A 27,148-nucleotide genomic window follows, 5' to 3' on the forward strand; every position below is an offset into this window, starting at 1 on the left:
ACCCTACTTCAGCTCAGGTCATGATCTCACAGTATGTGAGTTTGAGTCCTGCCTTGGGCTCTGTGCTGACAGCTCAGAGCCTAGAACCTGCTTTGGACTGTGTCTCCCTCTCTCTCTGCCCCCACTCCTGCTTGCACTCTGTAGCTCTCTATCGTCTCTAAAAAATGAATAAACATTTAAAAAAAATTTAAACATTAAACTACTGCACTATTGCTAAATGTCCTGATTTTGACAACTGTACTTGGTTATGTAAGAAACAACACATAATTTTTCATTATTTTTTTATGTTGATTTATTTTTGAGAGAGAGAGAGAGAGAGACAAAGCAAAGCGAGGCAGGGGAAGGGAGGGGACAGAAAGAGAGAAAGACACAGAATCTGAAGCAGGCTCCAGGCTCTGAGCTGTCAGCACAGAGCCCAACATGGGGTACAAACCCATGAACAGCAAGATAATGACTGGAGAAAATTCGGACGCTTAACCAACTGAGCCACTCAGGCACCCCAAGAAACACATTAATTTTTGAAGGTCAGAAGTGTTAAGAGGCAAACTGGCATGATGTATGCAACCCATCTAAATGGTTCAGAGAAAGAGTGTGTATGTGTGTGGGCATGCACTCATGGGCACACGTAGAAAGAGACAGAATGATAAAGCATGTGTGCTAGATGGATCTGAGTAAAGTTCTTTGTTCTTATGAAATTTCTGAAATCTAAAAATTCAAAATAAAAAATTTAAGAAACTAATTTTGAAATTAAAATTTCTTGTAGGGTCTACAAAATACCTTTACACTGTGTAACAGAAAGTATACACACCTACCTGCAAGTACATCGTCTAGCCCCGTTTATATTCAGGTTTTAATTTTTAAACACACAGTAAAATTCAGTTACTAGCTCTTTCCTGTCCTTCTACCAGAGCTGTGAGGAAAGAGCCTATTTTTAGGAAAAAGACTAATTTTTCTATTACATTAATTAACCTGCTGTGAACAAGAAATATTATTGGCATCATTAATGCAGTTGAAAAATGCATTAACAGTTATATAACTACAACCCCAGTTTGTTTCCTTTCTCTTTTTTTTTAATTTTACAAATCTCCTAAATGGTCAATGACACAGTTTTTTTTCAACTCTATTCAGAGTCTGACTTTTACAAGAAAACCCTGTGGGATATCTTCACTTTAAATTTCTCATAAAGTTAAGTAAAAACACAAAACATAAAATTGACTGCATCTACTGCATAAGTAAAGTGGACACTGTGAATATATTACATTTAATCTTAAAAATAATCCAGGGACACCTGGGTGGCCCCAGTCAGTTGTACTTCCAACCCATGATTTCAGCTCAGGTCATGATCTCACAGTTTGTGGGTTCAGGCCCCAAGTCAGGCTCTGCTCTGACAGCACGGAGCCTGCTTGGGATTCTCTCTCCCTCTCTGTCTGTCACTTTCCCGTTCATGTGTGCTCTCTCTCTCTGTCTCTCTCCCAAAGTAAATAAATAAACATCCAAAAAAATAATCTGCAGCAAGCCTAGCTCTATTCTCAATAAGAAAGCTGCTACATTAACACATCTTTATTGTCCAAAGTAGAAAAACAATCAATTCATCTCTTATCTCCCCTGCAAAGAGTTTACCTTGCACATAAAAAAGGAAACTTTCTGCCTTTATATACTCCTGTTCTTCTGAGGGTAAGAAAATGGATAATTGCTACAAACCAGGTCCTTTTCTATCCATATCAATCACCTCTCTCAAAATACAACAGATCAGAGCAAATGTTTTTTTTTAATAAGTACACTTGAAAATGTTTTTATGAAAAGATACAATAACATTCTTATTAACCAGTATCCTTTGCAATGTTAACATTCACAGGTGAGATTTTTTTTTTTTGGAATACTGAAATTTACAACTTGACTGGCCAAAACTTTACAATTCAAAATAATTTAGAAGGAAACTTTAGTTCTAATATGCATTACTCCATTCCTTGTCCTTAAACAGATTATTCTTAATCTCTGGTAGTGTTACAATAATGAATATATTTCATTAAGCAATACCACACAAGGCCTGCTAGAGTGGCTAGGGCTGCCTGCCTCCATGTTCCTTCTCCATGAGTATAGTATGCCTATCGTGCTGTGGTATTTTTACTTCCTGCACGTACTCATCATATACATGATGTTCTGGTGCTTTTTAAATTTATGCCTCCAAGAATTTCTCCTTTGTCCATTCACCTAACCGTAAAAGTCCCCTTACTCTTTCAAATATAGTTGGTACCAACAACTACAGGTTAAAAATTCAATCAAATTTGCTAACGTATGTCCCAACTAAGGTCACCTAGGCAGTGGGGACCTAATCTGCAGCTCACTCCCTGTGCCACCTTTAAGTTGACAGTCTCTTTGAAGACAGTCCTTTTATCATCTGTAACAGGAATGAGAGGAGTCCCATCCATCCCAACCAATTATTAATACCAAATAAGACAATGGACATGGAAACTGTTGGTTAAATGAAGAGCGCTAAAAACAAGTTTATCAACTATTTTCGTTGTGATGCTCGTTATCAACATAACTCATGAGGGATACAGCACTATCTAGAAACATTCTGTGGGTTTCCAAACCTTTTGGATTTGGAGCTTGGTTTCAGGTGTTCAGCTAGCTGTGCTTCTCAGAATCAGGATAAAAAAACATTAAAAGAAGTAATATTTAGTGCATAAGCAGAAAATGTATACAAATAGGTCTGTAATCTCCAATAAAACTAGTCCTGAGATACAACGGTGGTCTGTCTTATCAAGAGAATACTAAACACAATCTAGAATTAAATTTATAGTCAGTGTTTTAAACAGGCAGAGGATATTTAAACACAAAGTATGTAACTTTGTAGTCATTTATCATAAAAGATGAGCGAATGAGGAGAAGTTAGCTAGAAAACTCCTCTAAACTTTTAATCTCATCAACAAATTTCTATGACAATGAAAACATGTGATGAGTTTGCCACAAGTAATCATGAATTATTGGTGCTGATCATTCCATTACATTTTTTTGAAAATAGCTTGGTGCTGTCTGAGTAAATCATATTCTGCCCAGGGCTATGTAGCTTACCTCGAATTATTTCAGAATCATCTAAAATGACTCATTTTTCTATTAAAATGATGAATGGGCTAAATGAGGTATGTAATAAATACTGCAGGTTTGTAAACAGATTCCCGCTCTCTGGAGAATGGAGGCCTTACTTCATTTGGTAACTCTGCCCCTCGGTATTTTCAGGAGAAGTCATCCTTAAAATACAGTTAGTAAAGAAAAGAGTGGAGAGAGTCACCTTGGAACAAAATGCGGAATGTCTTTCTGGTTAACGGAATAACCCCAGGCTATGTGAAAATAAATCCTCCCACCCCCAAAAGCAGGGCGTAGTTTAACATCAAGAAACTTGGAACATAACTCAGTCCCATTTAGGAATCATATCTAAGCAATAAAATCAGGGATACATAAAAGAAATAAATACAGAGCTGTTCAAGAATGCCCAACATTGTGAAAAATTTAATGTCCAAAACTCAAAAATGAAGCAGATGTCATTGCACACAGTATGTCACAGGGTAAACATCATTGCTATTCAATTCACTGCTGAATTCACAGAGTCACAGGTCCGCGCACAATGGGTTGAAAAGCAATTCTCCAAAGCTGACATCAGAACAGGCAGCCTCAAAGACAAACCGAAAAGATTGCTGGTGAACAAAAAGAGCACGTTTGCCTTACAGTCTCATTCACAACATAACATGCAAAACTCTTACTTGGAATTTGAAAGGACTGACAGAGTTCATTATACTTACGCTAAACTTTTAATTTGTTAAAGGTTAAAACTAATACTGAGGGCCATATTTCTTAGCCTCTTCAGCAGGATTATGATGTCAGTTCGATAAAATTCCAAGGCCCTAATGACAGTTCATTTCAGACCAGGCAGTGAAGCAAATAAGTTAACCATAAATGCCAGGTCATTATAAAGAGACGGAATTATAACCAGCCCTTTGCACCTTAGTTACCTATGGATTTTTGCTCAGTGCTCTCCATCCCTCACCTTGACACCCATAATGACCCAACTGATGGAACGTCAATAAGCTATTTATGACAGGGCAACCACCTAGGATACCACTGGACAAGAGTTGCCCCGAGCCAACCAGTTTGTAAGCAACTTGATGCATTTTTTTCCAGTGCATTTCGAATGGAAATATGACAGCCCATTCTAAGCAGAGCTGCTTCTCACAGAGGTCTTTTAATACAACTAGTTGTCACCAAGAACATCAATAGTGGTATTCTCAACTGTGCTATTTCTTCACTAATCACTTTGTCAACAAGGTCACACAGATAGTTCCTTGAACAAAAGCAACACATCAAACTGCGGTCACCTGTACTTTGTGTTCACTGGACAGTCTCGCCATCCCTGACAGTGAGATTTAATATCCACTGCCAGAAGAGTGCGCAGCCGTTCTCTGCTCCAGGCCGCGCGGTATGTGCTGAGCATGAGATCGTGCTTCTCTGAGGCTATTTGGTAATGTTGAGATCCCAGGTATTCCTGTAAAGCTGGATGAGGACGCAGTCTGACTATGTACATCTGAGAAATACGTTCATCTGGTTAAGCTTTCAGTATGTAAGTTAATGGTGAAATCTGTACTAACAGTCCTATTCTTTCTCTGGGCTCTTAACCTAAGGCTAGGCTGGCAATCTGAGACAAAACATGTTTCTCCTTTTCCACCGCAGGAGCAAATAAACACACCTGAAGCTGCCCTCCCTTTCCACGGGATATTTCACTAACAATCTCTTCACAGGGCTCTGTGCACTCCCGCTGACAATAATAATGCTGCTTTACACACAGTAAGTAAAGACTGTATGGTAACAAAGAACAAAGAGAGGTGGCATCCGAAAGCTTTGTCCTGGCAACGATAATGGCCTGCTGATTCCAAACACATAGGAGGCGAATGAGTGCAGTGCACCTCAGCTCCACCAGTCTTGAGGGATAATGCCCCTTAAACTTCCTGTTAAGAGAGTAACTGGGACTTGTAGATGGATCCCCAGTCCCATCCTTACCAATAACGCTGAGGAAAATATCTTATACCGACATGGCTTAGACCCCTCAAACATGAAGTAGAAATTCTACATTTAAATCATCGTCAAAAGCAAAGGCTCAAAATCATTAACTTCATTTTTGGCATTGAAAGCAAATTAATACTCCATGCATGTCAAAACATTTGGGGCTTGGCATCTTTTGCAAGAAAACCAGCACAGAGTATATACAACCAGAGGGAACATATTAATAGAGATTATAATCAAAGCACTAAATTGCACCCAAAAAACTCCAAGGTTTTTTTTTAAGTATATTTAAGTGCCCAAGAACCCAGGAAAGCTGCTATGACACAGCAACGTGACTCACCTGTTTCACCTTAATAATACTAAAGGCTCCGAGTGATCAGCCTTACTGTTCTTTTAGAGAGAATTTTTGAGCAAGAGCCATGCTGATCATTTTGATCACTTCAAAGTGACAACCCCAACTGCATCCTTTGGCCTTGGGCAGAACCTCATTTATGTCTGGGCAGCGGTGGTATTCTTATCTACTTCTTTTAATTTAGTCATTTTCCTCCATACCCCAAATTTCAAAACCTTTTTCTCTTTGACCATGAAATTTCAACTGTCACAGTTTGAAGCACAAACAAAACACAGAACTGAAAAGCACACAGCACAAAATTAATCAATTCTTCTTGATTGCTTCACTGGTGCATTTCAGACAAAAAGGAAACTGGGGATAAAAAGCGACATTTTGGTGAAACAGTCACTTAAATTTAGAAAAACTAAATTTATGCATTCACCTACCCTATTTTTTTTAGGGTTATTTTTTCTAAACACTACGAGGTTTTACAGATTCAAAGAAACATGATGTAAGTAGAAGAAGAGTCAAAGAATGACCCTCCCACAAACCCTATACCTAGTAGGAGACCCTTCAAGGAAAAGTAAGCAAATGCATTTCATCTTTGCATTCCCAGCAACTAACAGTGCCTAACGCATAGTAGGTGTTCATTAAATATGCGAAGGAGGGCAACGTGGAAAGGGACCTCTTCTAGAGTCAAACAAAATAATTAGTGCAGTATCTGAGGCTGAAATCCTCCACTATTCCAGAATGAAGTCACACTGCACAATATGCACTTAACCCAGAATGTTTTTAATTGATAGCTACTTTTTCCATTTAAAATAAGAGGGTTTCTAATAACAGAACCCTTTGGGTTATCCCTGCCACTTCTTTCAACTCTTCAAGTCTAAAATCCTCTAAGTACTATCACCTAAATATCTCTTGCTTGTCCTCTTTTCTCTCCATCCCCACTAGCACTGTCCAAATTCAAGCACCATCGGCCGTCTGCAGGATTAATGAAGACTTGGAACTTGTCCATTTCCATTTACTTCCTCCTCTACTCTGTCCTGCACACTTCACTAGGGTAAGATATCAAAATGGCCCCCTAACCATTTCATTTCTCCCTTTATATGTATACAGTGCAGGGTTCCTTGGATTGCACACACAGAACTCATGATCTTAGCCCTGCCGACCTCTTATCTCAACCACCAACGTCCCCTGCTCTGGACTTTCTGCTCAGCAACTCTTTTCAGGGTACCACTGGCCCCACACCTCCATGCTTTCACCTGCAGTATGAAGATCCGCCAGACCTTCCTACTCCTCAACCACATGTGTGATCCCTGCTCATTCCCCAAGACTCAGCTCAGACACCACTTCCCTAAGAAGTCTTTTCTATCCTTTCCTACGTCCTCTCCCATTTCAGGGCTTGAGTAGATTCGATTCTTCACTTAATCAACCAATAAGTATTAACTGACTAATTCCCCTTTGGTAGGCATTGGTATATATTAGGCACTCAATGTGCGTTGAACAAATGAATGCACATATAGCAATGAGTTAAAACAAAGTCCCTACTTTCACAAAAGTGAGAATTCTCTCAAGAATGTAAATAGCATGGCTCTATAACACAGTTAGCACTTAACATTATTTTTAATGTATCAGTCTCCCACACTATACTGTAAATTTCTTAAGAACAAGATTTTGTCTTTTCCGTTTATATATACTTGGTATGTATCTAGCCCACTGTTTTTCATACAGTAAGCACTCACTAAAACATCTGTCGAATGGGTGAAGGACACTATTTCATAATTAGAGGTATACGTATTTGAATATTTCCTTAAGTAAATTGCAGGTCCTTTTGAAGTTTAAGAAAAGAAAAACGAAAATACTACATAGTTCTGTAGTGACAACAAAAAATGACTAATGTTATGCTACCAAAATTTAATATGACAGAAAAAAGAGTAAATCAAAATTTTAATTCACATTTTAAAAAGAAATTAAATGTAACTGCAAAGTTAAAAAAGACATAACTCCCTCCTTTAATTTTTTTTTTTGATCTAATGACACAGCAAATATTAGTCTTATATATTACAAAGTCTTAATGTCAAGTTGAACTTTACAGGTTGCCTGGTGCTGTCCTTTTATTTAATCTTCATTCTTTAGGAGGGGCTTTCCTGCACATAGGAAACATTCCTTCCTTTAATGTGAATTTCACTTAAGATTTTCATGTGGGTAAAATTTCCAGTGAACTGCCTCTCTAAAACTTTTGGGTAAAAATCAGCCAACTAAGAGATCAGTACCAGTGAACAGGAGACTAAGGGGCTAGGATGGGCTTCTCAGATCCAGAGCAGCACTTAGAGCTTCTCCAGTTAAAGCAATTCTTCCCAAAGGGAAAGTCTGATCTGATCCGATTTCAAAACTTCGACAACAGGACTACGGTGCCTTTGCCCTTAAAAAGAGCTTCAGTAAAGCTAGCTGTTACAATTGTGGGAAGAGAAGTCTGGACTCCCATGTACAGAGATAGCAAACTAAATGTCAACTGTCAGCAGGTGGAGGTAAATGGGGACTGGGGGAGGAGTTCATTTTATGTCACAGGACCAACATCACATCAGTTTTGTCTCTTTTTTCCTAGTTCTCCTAAAAGACAACTTTCCAATTCCTTCAAACGTGTGAAACCCAACCTTTACTTTCTTACTGGCTCCAACACCTGGATTCTAAATAACGAGGAATAAAATCAGTGTTTGATCATCACTCCAAGAGTCTTACATATTAGGGGTAAGAATGGCAGCAATTGGGGCCCAGCACTCATAGCAAAAATATGCTAACATTCTTGAGGTGGCTCTCAGGGGAATCATGGGCTCTGGAGATGCTGGCTTCCTCAGCTGAGAATCAGGGTTCTACACCGCATATTTTACAAGATGCTAGACTGTAGAATCTGGAAAGCTGGACTGTATACGTATGGGGGGAAAGAAAGAAGAAACTTTATACCCTCTAAATATTACAAGTGCAGTAATGTTTATTTCCTTAGAATTTGTTTTTAATCTTTATTCGTGGCAAAACACACATAACATAAAATTTGCCATCTTAACCATTTAGAAGTGAAGAGTTCAGGAAAAGTACGTTAACACTGTTACACAATCAATCTCCAGAACTGTTTGCATCTTGCCAAACTGGAACTCCATACCCATTGAAAAGTGCTCCATTTCTCTCTCCCCACAACCCCGGACAACCACCATTCCACTTTCTCTCTATAGATTTGACTCCTCTAGACACTTCATCTCCATGGGATCATGCATTATTTGTCTTTTTGTGCTTGGATTATTTCACTCACCATAATATCCTCAAGGTTCATCTATGCTGCATTGGGTCAGAATTTCCCTCCTTGTTAAAGCTGAATAGCATGCCACTGTAAGTACACACCACACTTTGGTTATGCATTCCTCTACTGATACACACGTGGGCTGTGTCCACTTTTTGCTATTGTGATTAATGTTGCTATGTACAAATATCTCTTTGAGACCCTGCTTTCAAATCTTTTGGATAAATACCCAGAAGTGGGATGGCTGAATCATATGGTAATCCTATTTTTAATTACTGGAGTAACAGCCATAATGTTTTCCATAGTGGCTGTACCATTTTACATTCCCTCAAAATCCTTGCCAATACTTGTTATTGTAGCTTTTTTTGATAGCAGCCATCCTAATGAGTATGAGATAGTTCCCTAGTAATTTGTGTATTTTCCAAATTTTCTATAATTACAAGAAAATTCTGTGAAATGCATCCATCAATCCTTGGAAGTGATCACACAAATACATATTTGTTAATACAGAAAAATCTTTACCATATAGTCTAAATTGTTTTACTGTCCAGGTTATTGTAAGAGTTATATGAGACTATGTATGCTACCACCTATGTTTGGGAAAATACATACATATATATATATATGTTTTATATATAGACTTACTGGAATGTGGAAAGGAATACAAAAATAATAAACCAGAATATTAACAGTAATTATCTCTAGACAGTGGTCATTTAAGTGATCTTAGTATTTTTCTATTGACTTCCTGATCTTTATCCAGTGAATATGCATGCCTTCTAAAATGAATAACAACAATACAGGGGGGTTTACCTGGTAGGTAAGTTGGGAGTCATCAGGTAGCTAAATTGCTGTGGGCAGCCATGTTGCTGTGGCCATGAACTACCACTCAAATGTCTAAGAACACTCAAACTAGGACAGATCAACTATAATTCTATTGTATAAATTCTACTTTTAGTCCCTAAGTGCTATGAGGGCTCTGTTTGGCTAATATTATGATAGGTGCCAAAATCTGGAAGATACTATAATTTGTTATCTATACCCTATAACCCCAGAATCAAGAAAGATATACAAAACAGTCTGACCCTGGACATTTATTTCTCGGGCCATCACTTCTGTTCTGGTTTCACTGTCTACCCATTTAGCACAGACCTGGAGAAATGGATTCATTACACATCAGCTTCCTTTTATTTTCTTCACTGGTATGTGGTCATAGCACGTGACCTCTCAAGGAAAGGACCAAGGGAAAAAATACAAGAGAACATAAAGTGACCCTTTTCTTATGAGTTTTTGAACAGTTCTCAATGGCCTGCCGAACGACAGACATCCCCCTCAGTTCTGCATCCAAAGTTCTCCAATATATAGTCTCATTTTACTTCTCCATTGATTTCCCAAGTGTACTCCAATGAACACTAATGGTCCTAAGAAGTCTCCCATTGGTTTCTAGGAAGGCTGAAGTGGGCAGTAAGCTGTCAGGACCCCAGACTTCAACAAGAGCAGTACCACTTTTTCCTAACAATGGAAAATCCTTTGATAAGATATGTTGCACAAAGAAGATGGGACATCATTTAACCATTAAAAAGTATATTTCACAAGAACATTCCCTGATATAAGAAAAATTCATGATGCTAAATGCTATAGACAGCATTATACAAATTCTTATATATACACAAATTCTTAAAGTACGTAATAGATCTAAGAATAAACATTGTCCACAGGTGCCTGAGTGGTTCAGTTGGTTAAGTGTCTGACTTGATTTCAGCTCAGGTCATGATCTCAGGGTTCTTAAGATCGAGCCCCGTGTCCGGCTCTGTGCTGAGCGTGACACCTGCTTAAGATTCTCTCTCTTCCTCTCTCTCTGTCCCTTCCCCTGCAACCCCTCTCTTTAAAAAAAATTGTCCAGAGGAAATACACCCCAGTGTAAATCACAGTTACATAAGAATCACAGATTTATGGGTACCTTTTAAGTTTCCCCTTCTATCAATAATCATTTTTAAACATGTTTATATAATCTTTCATTTTAAATTGTTTTAAAATGTTTCTTTAAAAAAAGTATCCCTTTTCTTTCAAAGCATCGTTCCCCAAAGCCTTTGCTCTGCATTTTTCCCTTTCTAAAGCCCAGAAAGTGATTGATCAAACCTTACTCACCTTTGCTGGAGACTTCCCAGACTAACATCTGGTGGTTGCAAGCAGGGAGAGAAACAAGATAGGCTGCTTGCCCCAGAGGTTTCAAATAAAATGAAATCAAAATCAAGGGGGAGGGGGGGAGGGGAAGGCAGGGAGAGAAAACAAGCAATACCCCTTCAGGGAAGATGCATGTGCCAGTGTCTTGGTGTTGAGCATTACTGCAATAATTCTTAAGTTACCTGCCTTTTTAAGAAAAAGTCCTTCAAGGTTAATATTAACAAACTGTCAACAACTTGCAAAAGGCAAAAACAAACAAAACAAAATAAATAAACAAAAATCTAAGCAAAGAAAACATGCATTTTGTCAACACTAAAAGTTGGCCAGAAGTACCTAGCTTTTCCCAAACATCAGAGATTTCCTTGTAGACAAGACATTTCTACTAAATCTTTAATACTCACCAGGTGCTTTGCCTTGGCTCGTTCTTCTTCGCTTGATATCCTTTCTCGAAGAATAGCTCTGGTTAACTGCTCATTGGCAAGCGCTCTCTCCCGGTCCAGTTCTTTGCTTTGCTTAAGTCTGAAAAGACAAGAAAGGACTAACTTAGGAAAAATTATTTTACTGGTTCTGAGTTAACAAAATACTTAAATAAAAAGAAAAAGAGCCAAAAATCACTTTGGCCTATAATTTATTAAAAGCGAGTATATTTTCTGGGGCACCTGGGTGGCTCAGTTGGTTATGCATCCAACTTCAGCTCAGGTCATGATCTCATGGTTCGTGGGTTTGAGACCCATGCCGGGCTCTGTGCAGATAGCTCAGAGCCCAGAGCCTGCTTCAGATTCTATGTCTCCATCTCTCTCTGCCCCTCCCCCACTCACACTCTCTCGCTCTCTCTCTCAAAAATAAGTATTTTTTTTAAAGTGGGTATATCTTCTAATAAGCTCCCATGTAGCCTCTACCCAAGCATTTAAAATAGCAGAATTCAAATCACTGAAAAAGTTTATTGATAGGACTATTAAACTAGTTTTACAAAGTTCTTCCTATGTAAAACTGAAATGTGCCCACCTAAAAATTCCACCCCTGGTGTCTCCTTTGTCCTCTGGAGAAATAAGCAGTAAGTCTAATTAACAGGCCATCTATAAGACAAATATTTGAAAGTAACCATCATCTTCCGTCAAAACTCATTCAACTGTTTGTTGAATACGCACCAGCCATGGACTGAAGCACTGATGACACTGTGCTGAACAAGATGGATGGGTCCCTGTCCTCATGGATCTTACATTATAGCAGGGAACTAAAAACATAAGATGTCTTCCCTCCAGATGAATTACTCCCATTTTCCAAGGATCCTCATATGCAAAAATGGCCAGACCTTTCAACAGCAGGGGTCCTCACTTCTGGAAGGACTTCAGTTTGTCCCTGAGCTCCAAACTAAATGTAACAACTGTGGACACAGTCTAGCAAAATAAGAAAGCAGAACTTCACCCTCCAAGATCTGTACAGAATACTGATTGTGATAATGAAGCATCCAACAGCACTGGGTTTATCAGTAACCTCATCACACAATTACATCATATTAAGTTACCATCCACTAAAACCCTTCACTGTGCATGAAAGAGATAAATTACTTTGGTACCTATTTTCACCATGATGCCTGGCACATAAAGGTATTCAGTAATCACTGAATGAGAGTATATTTCAGTCTAATCTCATGGACAAAGACTTTCTGATTGCCTTTTCTTCTTTGAGAGAATAACCCCTCTATACCATCATATCCCTAAAGGTAAAAGCGCTGCTTTAAAAAGAAAAGGTAAAATTGTTATGTTGGTATAAGTGAAATTCTGAGTGAAATCTACTTTGTAAGTGGGAATGATGTGAGCACCAAATTGAATTCAATACTAGTCTATCAAGTTTCAGTTTTAAAATGATTCTTGAAAAGAACTAAAGAAAAGTCTTTGCTACTATTTTTAAATTGCCACATCATCCAGATACTCTGAAATTCTCAGAAATCAATTATAACCAAACTTGATTATAATCAATTATAATTAAAAATATAATTAGAAATTACCTTGTAAAATATATTCCTAAAAACTAAACCTTTGTGTTTTTAGGTTTTGCATAAAGATGAATAATAGAAACACATTAAAACCTGCACTTTGAAATACTCTAATACAAAAGTAACCTCTAGAAACTTTTCCTTAAGGGATGCCTGGGTGGCTCAGTTGGTTAAGTGTCCAACTTTGGCTCAGGTCATGAGCTCACAGTTTGTGGGTTCAAGCCTCGCCTCGGGCTCTGTCAGCTCAGAACCTGGAGCCTGCTTTGGATCCTGTGTCTCCCTCTCTCTCTGCCCTTTCCCCTACTTGTGCTCTCTCTCTCTCTCACTTAAAAGATAAACACTAAAAAAAATTAGGAACTTTCCCTTACACAATAAGTATAATTACATTTACACAAACCAAATTTCTCCATATTATTTCACAGGGATGTCAGCAACATCAATGATACCAACACAGTAACTCAGTGGACATGCATAATCAAGAAAGAACACCAATAATTAGAAGTTTTGTCACTTCTGTAGAGCAGCAGTTCCAAAAGTCTCCATAAACGAGCAGCAGTGGCAGCATCCGTGGGAAATTGTGAGAAATGTAAATACTCGGACACCACCCACATCTACTGAATTAGAAAGTGTGGGGGTAGTGTCTCACAAACGGCCTTTTAATAAGCCCTCCAGGTGATTCTAATGCTTACTAAACCAAGAGCCACAGCCCTCAACTGCCAAAATATACTTCCACCCACATAAATCCTGGAGACCCTATAAAAGGAGAAGAACATGAAAACTAAAGCGGTCCACATAAGGCTACTGTGCTGATTACTGCTGAGGTTACCGTATAAGATTACAAAATAGTGCACTTAAAGCAGTTTACTGGCATATCACCTGCACATAAAAGATATTATCTATGTTACAAGTCAAGCAAAAACTAAAAACAATAAAAATCACCATCACGTATAGATCACCTACTGTATGCCAAGCACTGCGCTAGGGACTTTACATACACACAACTATTAGTAAAAAATTACATTATTAGTTCATTAACATAAAATGGATTCTACACAACTAGATTTTCTATTTTCTACCACATGCGACATATCATATTTTAAAGTAGTATTTAATAATAACTACCTACTTTTTAAAATTTAGTTTACTCACATATGATATCAATTTTAACTACAAATGGAGTTAAAAGGTGCTCAACTTTCAAAGTTTTGTGACAAGTTAATGAAAAAGAAGTAAACTACTATGTTCAGGGCACCTGGGTGGCTTAGTCAGTTAAACGTCCAACTCTTTGACTTTTGCTCATGAATCTCATGGTTCATGGGATAGAGCCCCGCATTGGGCTCCACACCGACAGCATGGAACTTGCTTGGGATTTTCTGTCTTCTCTCTCTCTCTACCCCTCCTACCACTCACTCTCTCTCTCTCAAAACAAACATTTTTAAAAAAGCAAAAACATGTATGCAACTTCAATGTTATAATAAAAACAAAGGTTATCAGTTTGTAATACTTGGTACAGAAGCAAAGACTTTGGAGTTGGGAATCCTGGGTCCAGATCAAAGCTCTAGCACTTAGTAGCTGGGTCAGTGCTTGAGTTAACTAACCTCTCTGGGTCTTGTTATTCTTATGAGTAAAATGAACTGGTGTAATACCTATCTTATAGGGTTCTATATACACAGAGCACGTAGCATGATGCCTGCAATACAATAAGCACTCACCGCTGTTAGAGTAAGTAGTAGTACTAGCAACAGTACTAGTTACAGTAACACCGTACTAGTGTACACAGTACACACTAGTGTACACAGTACTCACTATGGGATCAGGAATACAGAGAAAGCAGTAGTATTCTGAAAAGAAGAAGAAAATCTCCAAGTTTGCTAAATACACCATGACTATATTATAGCTTTGTCTTCTCCATCTTTGTTTTCAAGTTTTCATCAAGAAGAAGTTCTGCTTCATTTTTATGACCTTCAAGGACTTCCAAAATTGAAAATGACAATGACCTTGCAGCTCTATCCCTTCACATGTTCCTTCGTTTCTTCCTCACTTGCCTAAAAGTTCTGTAAGGGCAAGAAGTTGGTCTGTTTTTGTTCACTGCTATATCCCCAGTGCTTTTAACAGTGCCTGCCACACAGTAAGTGCTCAACAAATACTGGCTGAATGTATGCATGCAAGAATGAATGAGTGGCATGTTTCTGACCATAGACCCAAAAAGGAAGAAAGGAAGTAAGGGAGGGAGGAAACCCAGATGCAGAACATAGAAGGCTGAGGGGTTTACAAAACAACTAGCGAGACCAGCTAAACCCTATAAGGGCCAAGCCACCAGGTTGTGTCACAACTGTGATATAATCTCCAACTACACAAAATACCCTAAAACAGAAGGTCATTATAATACTTTTATTTTAGATGAAAGTTTATATTCCACAATACTTCAGAGCCTCTGGAATATCAACCCCTAATTGTGCTGGACTCTTCGCTGCAAAGAAATTGGACGTGGCACAAAGTGACTAAAAAGAAAATTATTTTCCCTTCTTAATAAACTCTTAGCTAACTTTTATTCATCCTTACAACCAGACCTGCATCTTCAGAAAGCCTGGCAGTAGGGACCAGAACAAATTCTTATTACCTATCAGCAACTAATCTGTACTATCTAATAAACCTGCTTTGTCAGCTTTAAAATGTGAAGGCTGAACTGTACCGTCCTAAGGCCACTTGCAGGTAGAAATTTTACAAACATCACACATTAAATATATTATTCCTCATCCTATTCAAACTCTTAAGAAAGGTGGTGGGAGGGGACAAATGAAACTAAGAAGAATCACTTCCAAATTTTCACTCAGTAGGCACTTATATTTCTAATCTCATCCTTGGACTTTCCCACTACTTAATAAACACCATGTACTAGGGGTGCCTCGGAGGCTCAGTCGGTTGAGTGTCCGATTTGATTTCACCTCAGGTCATGATCTCATGGTTTGTGGGTTCAGTCCCCACGTCAGGCTCCAAGCTAACAGCTCAGAGCCTGCTTGGGATTTTCCTTCTCTCTCTCTGTTCCCCAACCTCCTCCCTTGTTTGCATGGGTTCTGTCTCCCTCTCTCTCAAAATTTAAGGAAAAAAAAGGGATTCACAAATTCATTCGATATATAATTACAGAGTATCAGACACTATTCTGATTACTGAGAACAAGATGGTGAGCACAAGAGACAAAATCCTGATCCTTATGAAGCTTAAACTCTGATGTATTTTTTTTTTAAGTGAGGTTGCTATGAAACTATACGGATGAGAGCCAAAATCTGAATTGAAATCTAAAGGATATTAACTGAGGAACCTTGGGGAGGAGAATGAGTTTTAGAGGAAACATCTGAGAAAGGATTTTCTTTAGAGCTGTGACTGCTGTCTCAGACACCAATGGCTGGCATATCTAGGGTCACTGAGGGAATGCTTTTAAAACACACATACACACAAACACACACACAACTGTCAATAAAAATTAGTGCAAGGCTTGAAAAGGGATTTAAAATGGCCTTTGCAATTGTAGAAAAGAATTTTAGAAAATTTTAGAAGTTTTGCTTGCTTACATATCATTTGCGGGCAGATTTCAGATAGATGATGTCACTAAATTAGGTTTCGTTTTTACTTCAGAAGTAAAAGCAACAGACTAAAAACTTCTATATTGTAATATTCCTAATTTCCCCCCAAATCTCTCCTCCACAAAATTCATTTACAACAATACTTTCTTCTAATTACGTTTCCTCTTTCACTGATTCATTTTGGACATTTCACAACTGCTTCACAAAGAAAAACTGCCTGTATTCTCAGAAGATCCCAATTCTTTAAGAGCTTCCTCTCGGGTGCCCTTGCTTTTATTATTCCATCAAGCTACTCTATTCAATAGCCGTCTATGAAAGGTAGATGGCTGTAGGATCATCTGATTTTTCTCGTATTTTGAGCCAAGTGAGATGAGCCTGCTTTCTGTGCCTCACTGAATGCTACTGGCCCAACGGTGGAGCTGCACACCAGAAGCCAGGTTGTTCTGTAAACACTCCTCTAAGGAAACAAGACTGAAGTGCTCACTGACAACAGAAGGCAGCACTTTACTTTTAAGGTCCTTCTTAGGTGAAAAGAGGGTATGAGATAAAACAGGCCTTGCATTATTAACTTGGGTTTCCAAAGCTTTTAAGAATTATCTCAAAACAAAACTACACAAACCAAATATCTTGGAGAATACATTCCCTTTTTACATTGGCATTCCCCACTTTATTATTTCAGATCTCCTGGTCTAATATTATTCTGCATTAAGCCCCTGATTTAAGTTTCATTTAAATCTCCTTCTTTTAAATACATATCTCTCCTCATTTAAATTCTCTAGAGTTTTAAGCAAAGAAGTAGGAGTTTAGTGTAAACTTTTCTTATTTGCATTAAGTAATTGGATAGCTTGCCTAAGCTTAATGAAACAAATACCAGTCAGCTCTGCCCTTATACCTCAAGCCCCAGCAACTTTGCTCTTTTTCTCGGTATATTCTCCATCAGGTGAGAGATTTAAGATACACCAGCAAAATAAATTTCTAAAAACCACCCAAATCTCCTATAATGAATATTATTACAACATGTCCTTTTCAATGGAAAAAAAATAAAATAAACTACTTCTACATTCAGCTTTCATAGATATCTATAATCCAGTCCTACACATTTCAGTTTCTATGCAAAAACCAGCCAATATTATCTTATTCCAAAGAACCTAAAGATTTCAAGAAAGTGAGAAGGACATTTTAAAGATAGCTTCAGCTACCCGTTTTTTATATAGTCAACCTCATTGTCCTCCACGAAGGAGGCACTACTAACCCCCTTCTTTTCCATGAGAAAGCCTGAGGTGTGGAAAAGTACACAGGAGACATGGAACACCCTGATCTGATTTCCAAAGCTATGCTTCTTAAACCTCCTGAACAGTCAGCCCCTCTGCCGGAATTGTTTCCATTACATCACTCACTTAATGGTCACATACGGACAGCTTTAAATCTGATATTATTCACTGAAAATTATTTTTTAAAACCTCATTTATTGTTTGTTTCCACTATATCAAGTCAGATTTTGCCAAAGTCAAATTACTACCAGCCCTTTCCCAAAGTGGTTTGGCTTTCAGTGGCCCTAAATGTTTCTCTGAACCTGCACACTGCGCATGTGGCCATTCACAACACTCAGATTTCTCTTCATGTAGGCTGACACATGAGTAATTCTATACAATTCTAGCTTAGAAAATTACTTTATAATTTAATGTATAAGGCCATTATATTACTGAGGAAAGATAACAAGAACCTCAGACAATGGGCAAGAATAAGCGGGAAATGACAATTGTTTAGAGATACAGTGATTTGATGAAATGACTGATCTACAACTGAACTGTGACCATTACACACAGACAATATCTGCAAAGTATTGCAATGCACTTGACTCAGACTGTTTCAAACACTGCAAGAGAAAAATGAGCGACTACAACCTCAAAGGTCATTTCTAATGCTAATGATGAATTTTATTTTAATGCATCATACTTTGTCAGAACATGCTGAACCAGCATTCAAAATACTGTTTACTATTCATTTTTTAAACAGAAAAGCTGAGCTGGTAATTCAATGAACTGATTATTAGACTATTAAAAACAATGATGGAACAAGTATACAACTTTTCATTAGTGAGATTTTATAAAAATAAAAGTACAGAGCAAGCTTAATACTTCTCTGCTCAAATTACTTCAAATACTGGAAGAGATATCTGTGCACTGAGGTTCCAAAATACACACATGAAGGCAAATGCACATGAATATAGCCATATTATAGTGGTATATAATAGCTATGTGTCTCCACGTAACATTTATATATACTTATATGTAATATGTAGATGTGCAACAGATAAAGAGTTTGCATTTAATAATGCTGACTTCTGTGGCTGTTCTGTGCCAGACATAGGTCTAGGCACTTGTCTGATGTAACTCACAACAACCCTTATGGAATCGATCACTGCATTTTGAATGAGGAAGCAGAAACAGAGAGAAGTTATGTAAAACCAAAGCCTATGTAAGTTAAATAGTGCCTGGCTCTTGGCAGGTATTCAACAAATATTTTTGAAAGAATGAATCCAGATTATAAGCATAGGTTAGTATTACAGAACATAGGTATTCTTTATATAATGGTAATTTACCAATACATGGCACTGTCTTGGAAAGCTGAATGACCGCAATCTCGCAAACCATATAGTAAATTAGTATTATTTAACCAGCATTATGACCTGGCTCTGAATACAACTGAGACGACATTTATTTTTGTCATCTATGTTTCTACATAAATATTTAAAATGTCATTCAGAATTTAACAATCAAAGTTTCCTTCCTTTGCAGAAGAATATTTTTTAAAGTGATTTTTAGCATACACTCATATTTACTCGTAGTCTGGACATTTTCCTGCAGACCTTAAAAATGATGCTGGAGGTGAAATCCAGCCCATAACTAGAAACACACAATTTTTACTGGGGATGACCTGTAGCCATAATCCTAACCAGTTTTCACTCCTGCCCTCCCATCACACATCACATATTATTTTATACCCAGAGTCCTTATTTCAGTTCTGACTTGGGAACAAGTTCTACCTGTCCTGGTTTTCTGATACCATTTTCTTACCAAATACATTCTTCTACTGCACAGAAAAATACATTATTACTTCAAAAGAATTCTGATTTTATTACCAAGTTAATGTCACCATATTCATGGCTCATAAATGTCCCTGTCCCTTGGAAATTCACAATTAAACTCCCTGAGAGGAACTTACACAACACCCCGAGGCATCCTGTCTTCCCTCTCCTAGAAAGACCTATGGCCACTTCTTTGTCAGCTTAGGCTGAATATTTAGAGGCATCTTACACCAAAATCAACTATTTTAAAGACTACATCAGTTGTTACAACACTCAAAATACAAACAAACAGTGGTAAGAGTAAGGAGGTAGAGACGCCATTAAATGGTGGTGTATCCATAGGGCTTGAAAACCAACTGTTCCATAGAAGGAGGGGGAGGAAATCACCTTGCATGGCCTGTTTCTTGTCTAGAAAGTATCTACACCCCTCCCCTTGCTAGCACTGCTTTTGTGGGTGCTGCGGGGGTTTACGTGCTAAGATGCTGGAGGCAACCACAGAGTCAGCTGGATACAAACGCAGGTATCTCGAGGACAAATCCTTCTCATCGGCCCACATGGGGCAGCCTGGGCCAGGGACAGATGACAGTATGAGATGGCTTCCCGCTAAAGACAGAAAACTACAACATTCCTGATTCAGTGACCTAAGGTACAGGGCTATCTGTATAAAAAGAACTCTGAGCTATGAAGAAATGACAACAACTTCGTATCCTCAAGTATACAGAACTTGCATCAAGTCTTTTACCATGATTTGTATTTATGTTTCTTCTTCATAAAAGATACATTTTGCCAGGACACATTTTGAAATTATATCCTTATTAAGGTGGTAGGTCTAGGGAAACTTTTGGCCAGAGAAGAGAGAGAAGACATTACCATTCTCCATTCTAAGACTTGCAGAGGAAAATAATCAATACTCCTTTTCTATTTCAAAGAACTTTCAAGCTTGAACCAGACTGCAACCTCTCACCCTCTACTGGCATTATGCCTCTGGAACATACAGACACACTCCACCTAACTCAATCCATCTCTTTTATGGGAGACGCTTTAATGTTAAAGCTTAGCGGATTCGTCCATCAAGCCCAGAGTAAACATTTTTAAGGAGAGAATGATTACACAAAGTCTTTTATTTTTTTTAATATCAAGTAGTCTTTGAATTTCTCATTGTTTTTGATTCCTATACTGAGCTGCTAATTTGACTGATGCATAAAGGTTAATAATGCCTTGTTTTTGTCAACTGTGCTTGTTATCATCACATAACTGTTCTTCTTTATTCTGGTTAGTGGTTTGTACCTCTTCTTATATTTCTGTTTGTTTGGGACAACTTTGCCCATCCATTAATTTTTAACCTTAATTTATTAAGGTTAAAACAAATTATTTTGTTTTAAGCGTATGTCGTATAATACATAGCTCCTGGGTAGGTGAATGTGTCTGTGTGTTAACACAATCCGGCAGCCTTGATCTTTAAATGGGCAACGTGGCCAGCCACAAATATGAACAGTATAACAACTGGTACACTTACCTTTATTTCTTCCATTTCATGTTAACTATTATTTTTACCTTGTTATGTTTCTACCCCCTTCCTTGTTTTCCCCGTTATATCGTGTTACTATGTATTCTCTTCCCCTCTCAAAAAGATCTACAGTATTTTTCTATGCAGTTAGTGGCCTGTTCCTTTTCCTATTCAGACACCTTTTCCCCTACTATTGTTTCAAAACACAATTCCTACTATTTTCTCAACCACTATCCTCTGCAAACGCATAAGATGAAATCATTTGAATATAGTGACATTCCCCCTCAACCCATCTCTTAACTAAGGGCTCAGTGCTTTCAAATTCATACAATGTTTGGGTTTTCTCTTCAAGGATTTCTCTCCAATTTCAAGAATCCATGTTAATAGTATCTTTATTAGATTCCTGTCTATAATTCATATACACAATACACAGAATGTTCCTCATGGGTACTTCTCTCCACCTTTCCCTGTATTGAGATCTCTGTTGTAGTAAATAACTTTTTTCAAAGTATTTTCCTAACACGGTCTACTGCATCAGATATTTCTCTATTACTATCAGCTTCACATCCCTCTTCTACCTACTTTTGTGATGTTGAAAACTGGAAGCCTCTAACCCATTTCTGCTCTGTGGTTGGGTACCTGTTGTGTTCTGCCAATAGACGGTGCCAGAGGGAGACTGCAAGGCTCGGGGAAGAAAATGGCACTCTCCTGTTTGCTGGTCTATGCCTTTCAGCATCACCCAGGTCTCAATATTTAATCCAGTTTGTCCACTTGCAAAATCAACCCCATTGCCCGCCACTCTGGTGACACCAGGCCTGCCTACCAGGATGCTCCTCAAAATCTGCGTCCCAGCAACACTGGTCTCTTGTCTAAGCTCAGAGATAGGATCACCACCAGCCCAGGGGCATCTCCTCCTCTGAGGCTGAGCAGCAATACACAGAACCCCTCCTGCAAGCGTCAGTGTTTAACAACTGCCACCACTTCCCGCCAGGACGACCTCTGGGACGCCTTCAAGCCATGCTGTCTGATACACTCAATAACAGCCACACAAATGCGGGAATTACAAACTGAGATGCGCTTTCAATATAAAGTATACACTGGATTTTTAATACTTAGTATAAAAACAGGAATGTGGTATGGTTCCTTAATAATTTTATATTAAATGTTAAATGATATTTGAGATATCTAGGGGAAATAAAATATCTTAGAGTTATTTTCACTTATTTCTTTGTACTTTATTAACATGGCTACTAGACAAATTCGAATTAATAGAAACATAATGTGAGCCATCTATGTAAATAGCACTGTCTTAGGACTCTTTTTTGTTGTGAGTTATTTTTTCCCTGCCTTTTCAGTTCTTAAATACTTCATTAATAATTCTTATATTAAATTCTCTCTGTAAAAGCAACTGATGACTTTTGTCTCCTTAACGGATTCTGGCTACTAGCTGTTACCATTGATAAATGCTCGAAATCCTTGCATGCCCAGAGGTCCTTTTTTCACCTGACAGGTAAATGAGAGCTCAACACAGAATTCTGGAGTTATCATTCTTTTTCTCAGGAATCCCAAGAGTTATTCTACCTTTAGCTTATAGTTTGGCAGAAGAAAAGCCTAAACCAGACAGATCCCATTTCCTTTATAAATTAGTGGTTCTTTCTGTGAGAAAGCTTATAGGATTTTCTCTTTATCCTTAGAGTTGAGAAATGTTAGTGTCTATGAATAGGGGTGCATCTGCTCTCATCAACCCTCCTAAATAGAGAGGCCTTTCAAAGTGCAGACTCCAGGCTATCTTTAACTCAGTGAAATGTTTTACACCATTTAGTTACAATTGTTCCTCTGTCTCTTCCATTTTTCTCCATCTACAATTTAGTTTATTTCATCAAATATAACCTGCACGGAGCTATCTTCCCCATCCTTCAATACCTATAAAATCAAGATGCACCTCAAAATCAATGTGTCCTACAATCAAGTGGCAATAGTTGCCAACAGTACAAACATCAAAAGCACCACTGAAATATTCCAACAGTTCTTGACGGAAGCCCCTTTTCTAAGAGCTCCTTTCATTTGTCCATCTGGCTGCAGTGTCCGGCAAGTGCCTTCTTGTCATCTGCCCACTCACCAGGGCGTACGCCCAGCTGCTGGGCTACGGTGAGTAGAGGCACCCGTTTAATGGTAGGAGATGAGGCTGTCTCCACTCCTGGGGCCTGGTGGTGTATCACCAGCTGAAAAGGTTTCAGCCCCCTGTCAAGGGAACCCAGCGAAAGTCTCTCTGCCCCCATCTCTCACCAAGACCAGGTGACATGGACACAGAAGCCAAGAGGTTCTCTGAGGAGCATTCAGACAGACGGGGGACAATTCTAGTGACCCCTGTGCTAAGCCAAAGCTAGCCCACCGGCTCACAACCGTCCATCACATGTTCTTCACACCAGCAACAGCAGGGAATGAGACTGAACTTTAAATGAGACGTCAGTGGAGATGCTTTCAATGGTGTCAAGCCTCCAACTCCTTACAATCCTCTCCACTTCTAAAATTTCTCTGGTATTTTTATTTTTTTAACACTAAAGAGTTAACAGATGAAAAGTGCTGGAAGAAACAATCTAGGGTACTGGAAATTAAGTCTTATAGAAAAAATTACCCTATAATGCCTTTTCAATATAAGTTGCATTTTCCTAAAAAGAACCCTTGAGGTAGAACATAGCTCCCCTAAACACTTCATAAACACTATGAAGTCGTTATGTATACTTTATACATACATATGTAATATATACATAGTGAAAACCATTAATAGCTAAACAATCAAATAAGAGCAATTTCACATACGGACAGAATAGAATGGCCCAGTTTTGCAGCTAAAAATAATCAGGCACAATTGAAAGACAGGTCTTAGGGAATCAAAGAATAGGCAGAACGTCAATCTTGCTGAGCGCTGCTTTGATTAAATACTGCACAGTAGTAAGTTCAAGATTAAATTCCATGGCAAGCACCTATTCCGTAATTCTGGTGAAACACACAGTCAATTGACACAAAGGTCAGCCTGAGAGAAGAGTGACATCCTCTTTGGAAAGCTTAAGAGCCTAATGAATTAATGAAGTTGTACATGAAACAGAAAGACAACCCCCCCAACCAAAGAAGTATATGCTGCAAAGGACAATTTTGTTCTCAAAAACTAATGGAAATCCACTACAACAAAATCCACTATAACAGCCTCTTAGGAATCAAATTTTAGGGGCACGTGGGTGGCTCAGTTGGTTAAGCGTCTGACTTCGGCTCAGGTCATGATCTAATGGCTTGTGGGTTCAAGCCCCACATCAGGCTCTATGCTGACAGTTCAGAGCCTGGAGCCTGCTTTGGATTCTATGTCTGTCTGTCTGTCTGTCTGTCTCTCTCTCTCTGCTCCTCTCCTGCTAACCCCTCCCTTGCTCACACTCTGTCTCCCTCTCTCTCTCAAAAATAAATAAACATTGGGGCTCCTGGGTGGTTAAGCGTCCAATTTTGGCTCAGGTCACGATCTCACGGTTTGTGAGCTAGCTCCGAGCCTAGAGCCTGCTTCAGATTCTGTATCTCCCTCTCTCTCTGACCCTCCCCAGTTCACACTACCTCTCTCTCTCTCTCTCTCTCTCTCAGAAATAAATAAAAAAACATTTTAAAAAATTTTAAGTAAAATAAAATAAACATTAAAATATTTTTTAAAAAACACCTAAATTTTATGGGGCACCTGGATGGCTCAGTTAATTAAGCATCCAACTCTTGATTTTGGCTCAGTTCATGATCTCACAGTTCATGAGTTTGCACCCTGCATCGGGCCCCTTGCTGACAGTGTGGAGCCTGCTTGGGATTCTCTCTCTCTCCCTCTCTCTACCTCCCCTGAGCTCGCTCGCTCACTCTCAAAATAAACTTAAAACATAAATTTTTTAATGTAAAATAAAAGATGAATAAAATTTTACATCATTGAGCACAGCCACCATTCTTATTATGAGCTAGTTAAATACAGGCCTTAAAAAAAATATCTATGGGGCACCCAGTGGCTCAGTCGGTTGGGCAACTAACATTGGCTCAGGTCATGATCTCACGGTTCATGGGTTTGAGCCCCTTACTGGGCTCTGTGCCAAACAGCTCAGAGCGTAGAGCCTGGAGCCTGCTTCGGATTCTGTGTCTCTGTCTCTCTCTGTCCTTCCCTACTTGTGTTCTGTCTCTCTCTATCTCTCAAAAATAAATAAACATTAAAAAAATTATTTTAGGGGCACCTGGGTGGCTCAGTCGGTTGAGTGTCCAACTTTGGCTCAGGTCATGATCTCATGGTTCACGAGTTCAAGCCCTGCATCAGGCTCTGTGCTGACAGCTCAGAGCCTGTAGCATGCTTTGGATTCTGTGTCTCCCTCTCTCTCTGACTCTACCCCACTCACGTGCTCGTGCTCTCTTTCTCTCTCAAAAATAAAGATTAAAAATATTTTCTAAAAAATTTTTTTAATTAAAAAAAGGAAAGAATATCCATCAGTCTCACAGGTGAATAAAGACGGCCCTTTATTTTTCACCTCAGCTGCTCTGAAACCTCAAAAGTCATATCAAGAGTTGAAGGAGCCTTGACCCTTAGACCAAGTTCATCTTTCTGTTACCAGTCACCTTCGTCTACACGAGTCCCACAGACAACATCAGCACCCACCATGCCTGCTCCACAATGCATCCTCCCCAGGTAACAGCAACCATTTTATATGCCTCTCTAATACTATTCATCAGCTAAAATCTCATTCTTCAGCAGATGTTCTGTTTCTAGCATTCCCTATGAAATCATGCTAAAGAAATTAATATAAACACACTGATCTGAAAGCCACAGTATATACATACTGGATTATGTATATATACCGGATTTCATTTTAATTTTCACCTTAAACATAAAATAAGATAGCAGAAAGATGTAGCACAAGATGCAAAACTGTGAATTTCTGTATGGTTTCACTTATCGTCATTCTGTGGATCATGTTCATTCCCTCACTGGATATTTTCCATCTCTGTCTCAAAAGTAAAATCACAGACATAACTTCAGGAATAAGAATTATTACCATTCAGGAGTCACATCAAAGATAAAAATGAAAGAAACAAATGGAATTGCCTGAAATGAAAACACACTAAAGAGTACTTTTTTGCAAATTTAATACATAGACCTTAGTGTGAGAACAAGGAATCAACCCACAGGAGACAAAGCATGACATCTAGGCCTTGCGCTTAAGGAGTCAACGGTGACACAATTCCAATTCATTCTAACAAAAGGCATTCATTCAGACCCATGTGCGCCTTCCATTCTCTATTCCACTTCATTTGTTACTTTGAATACTCAAGACTTTCATGCACAACTGATGCCTTTTAAGTGAAAAAATATGCCTAATCTTCAACTAATAATATTATATCTGCGATTTAGGGAGTACCTCCTTGTGCCAGGTATTTTAACAGGTGCTTTAGGTACATTATTTCATTTAAGCCTCACAAAAATCCCACAGAGTGGTAGTTATTCACTTTTCAGAGATAAAGAAACCAAAGCTGAGAGAAGTTAAATACACTGCTCAAAATCATGTAAGAAAATATGTGGTAAAATCTGTATTCTAGATTTCTAACTCCCACATGCCAGTCAACTATTCTACGTGATCTTGACTGTGTGAAGCAAACTGCATAGCTAAAACAGCCCCTCCAAGTAAAATGGCCACTGTTCCGATTCAAATGTTTTTTTTTAAAAATATTTTTATTTATTTCTAGGAGAGAGAGAGAGAGAGAGAGACAGCGTGAACAGAGGAGGGTCAGAGAGAGAGGGAGTCACAGACTGAAACAGGCTCCAGGCTCTGAGCTGGCTGTCAGCACAGAGCCCGACGCGGGGCTCGAACCCACGACCGCGAGATCATGACCCAAGCGAAAGTCGGACGCTTAACCGACTAAGCCACCCAGGTGCCCCCCGATTCAAATGTTAACATACACAGCTAGTCTTTGTTCCCTCCCCTAACAGACCCCTCCATCTTTTGCCATTTGGCTGTAATGCAAAAGCAAACACAGGTAGTGAGATCACGCAGCAACAAGTGGTTACCATGATCCAGAATCTGCTTCCACTCTCTTATCCCCCCATTCCTG

At 38.7% G+C, this 27,148-nt stretch overlaps 1 protein-coding gene and 1 long non-coding RNA gene across 3 annotated transcripts in view; one reads left to right on the plus strand and one right to left on the minus strand.

The window, feature by feature from the left end:
- The window catches only part of CHCHD3 (coiled-coil-helix-coiled-coil-helix domain containing 3), a 276,511-nt gene that overhangs the window by 160,480 nt on the left and 88,883 nt on the right, over positions 1-27,148 (minus strand). For both annotated transcript variants that reach the window (XM_039244019.1, XM_039244011.1), the window contains exon 4: positions 11,267-11,384. In XM_039244019.1, the coding sequence (XP_039099950.1) occupies positions 11,267-11,384 (118 nt within the window). The remainder of the gene's footprint in view (positions 1-11,266; positions 11,385-27,148) is intronic.
- On the plus strand, positions 6,368-8,666 carry LOC120239629. Its single transcript, XR_005530479.1, has 3 exons — positions 6,368-6,449; positions 7,995-8,137; positions 8,617-8,666. It is a non-coding gene; the product is annotated as an uncharacterized LOC120239629 (long non-coding RNA).

This window comes from Hyaena hyaena, unplaced genomic scaffold (assembly GCF_003009895.1).
Source record: "Hyaena hyaena isolate Hyena2069 unplaced genomic scaffold, ASM300989v1 scaffold_8, whole genome shotgun sequence".
NCBI lineage: Eukaryota > Metazoa > Chordata > Mammalia > Carnivora > Hyaenidae > Hyaena > Hyaena hyaena.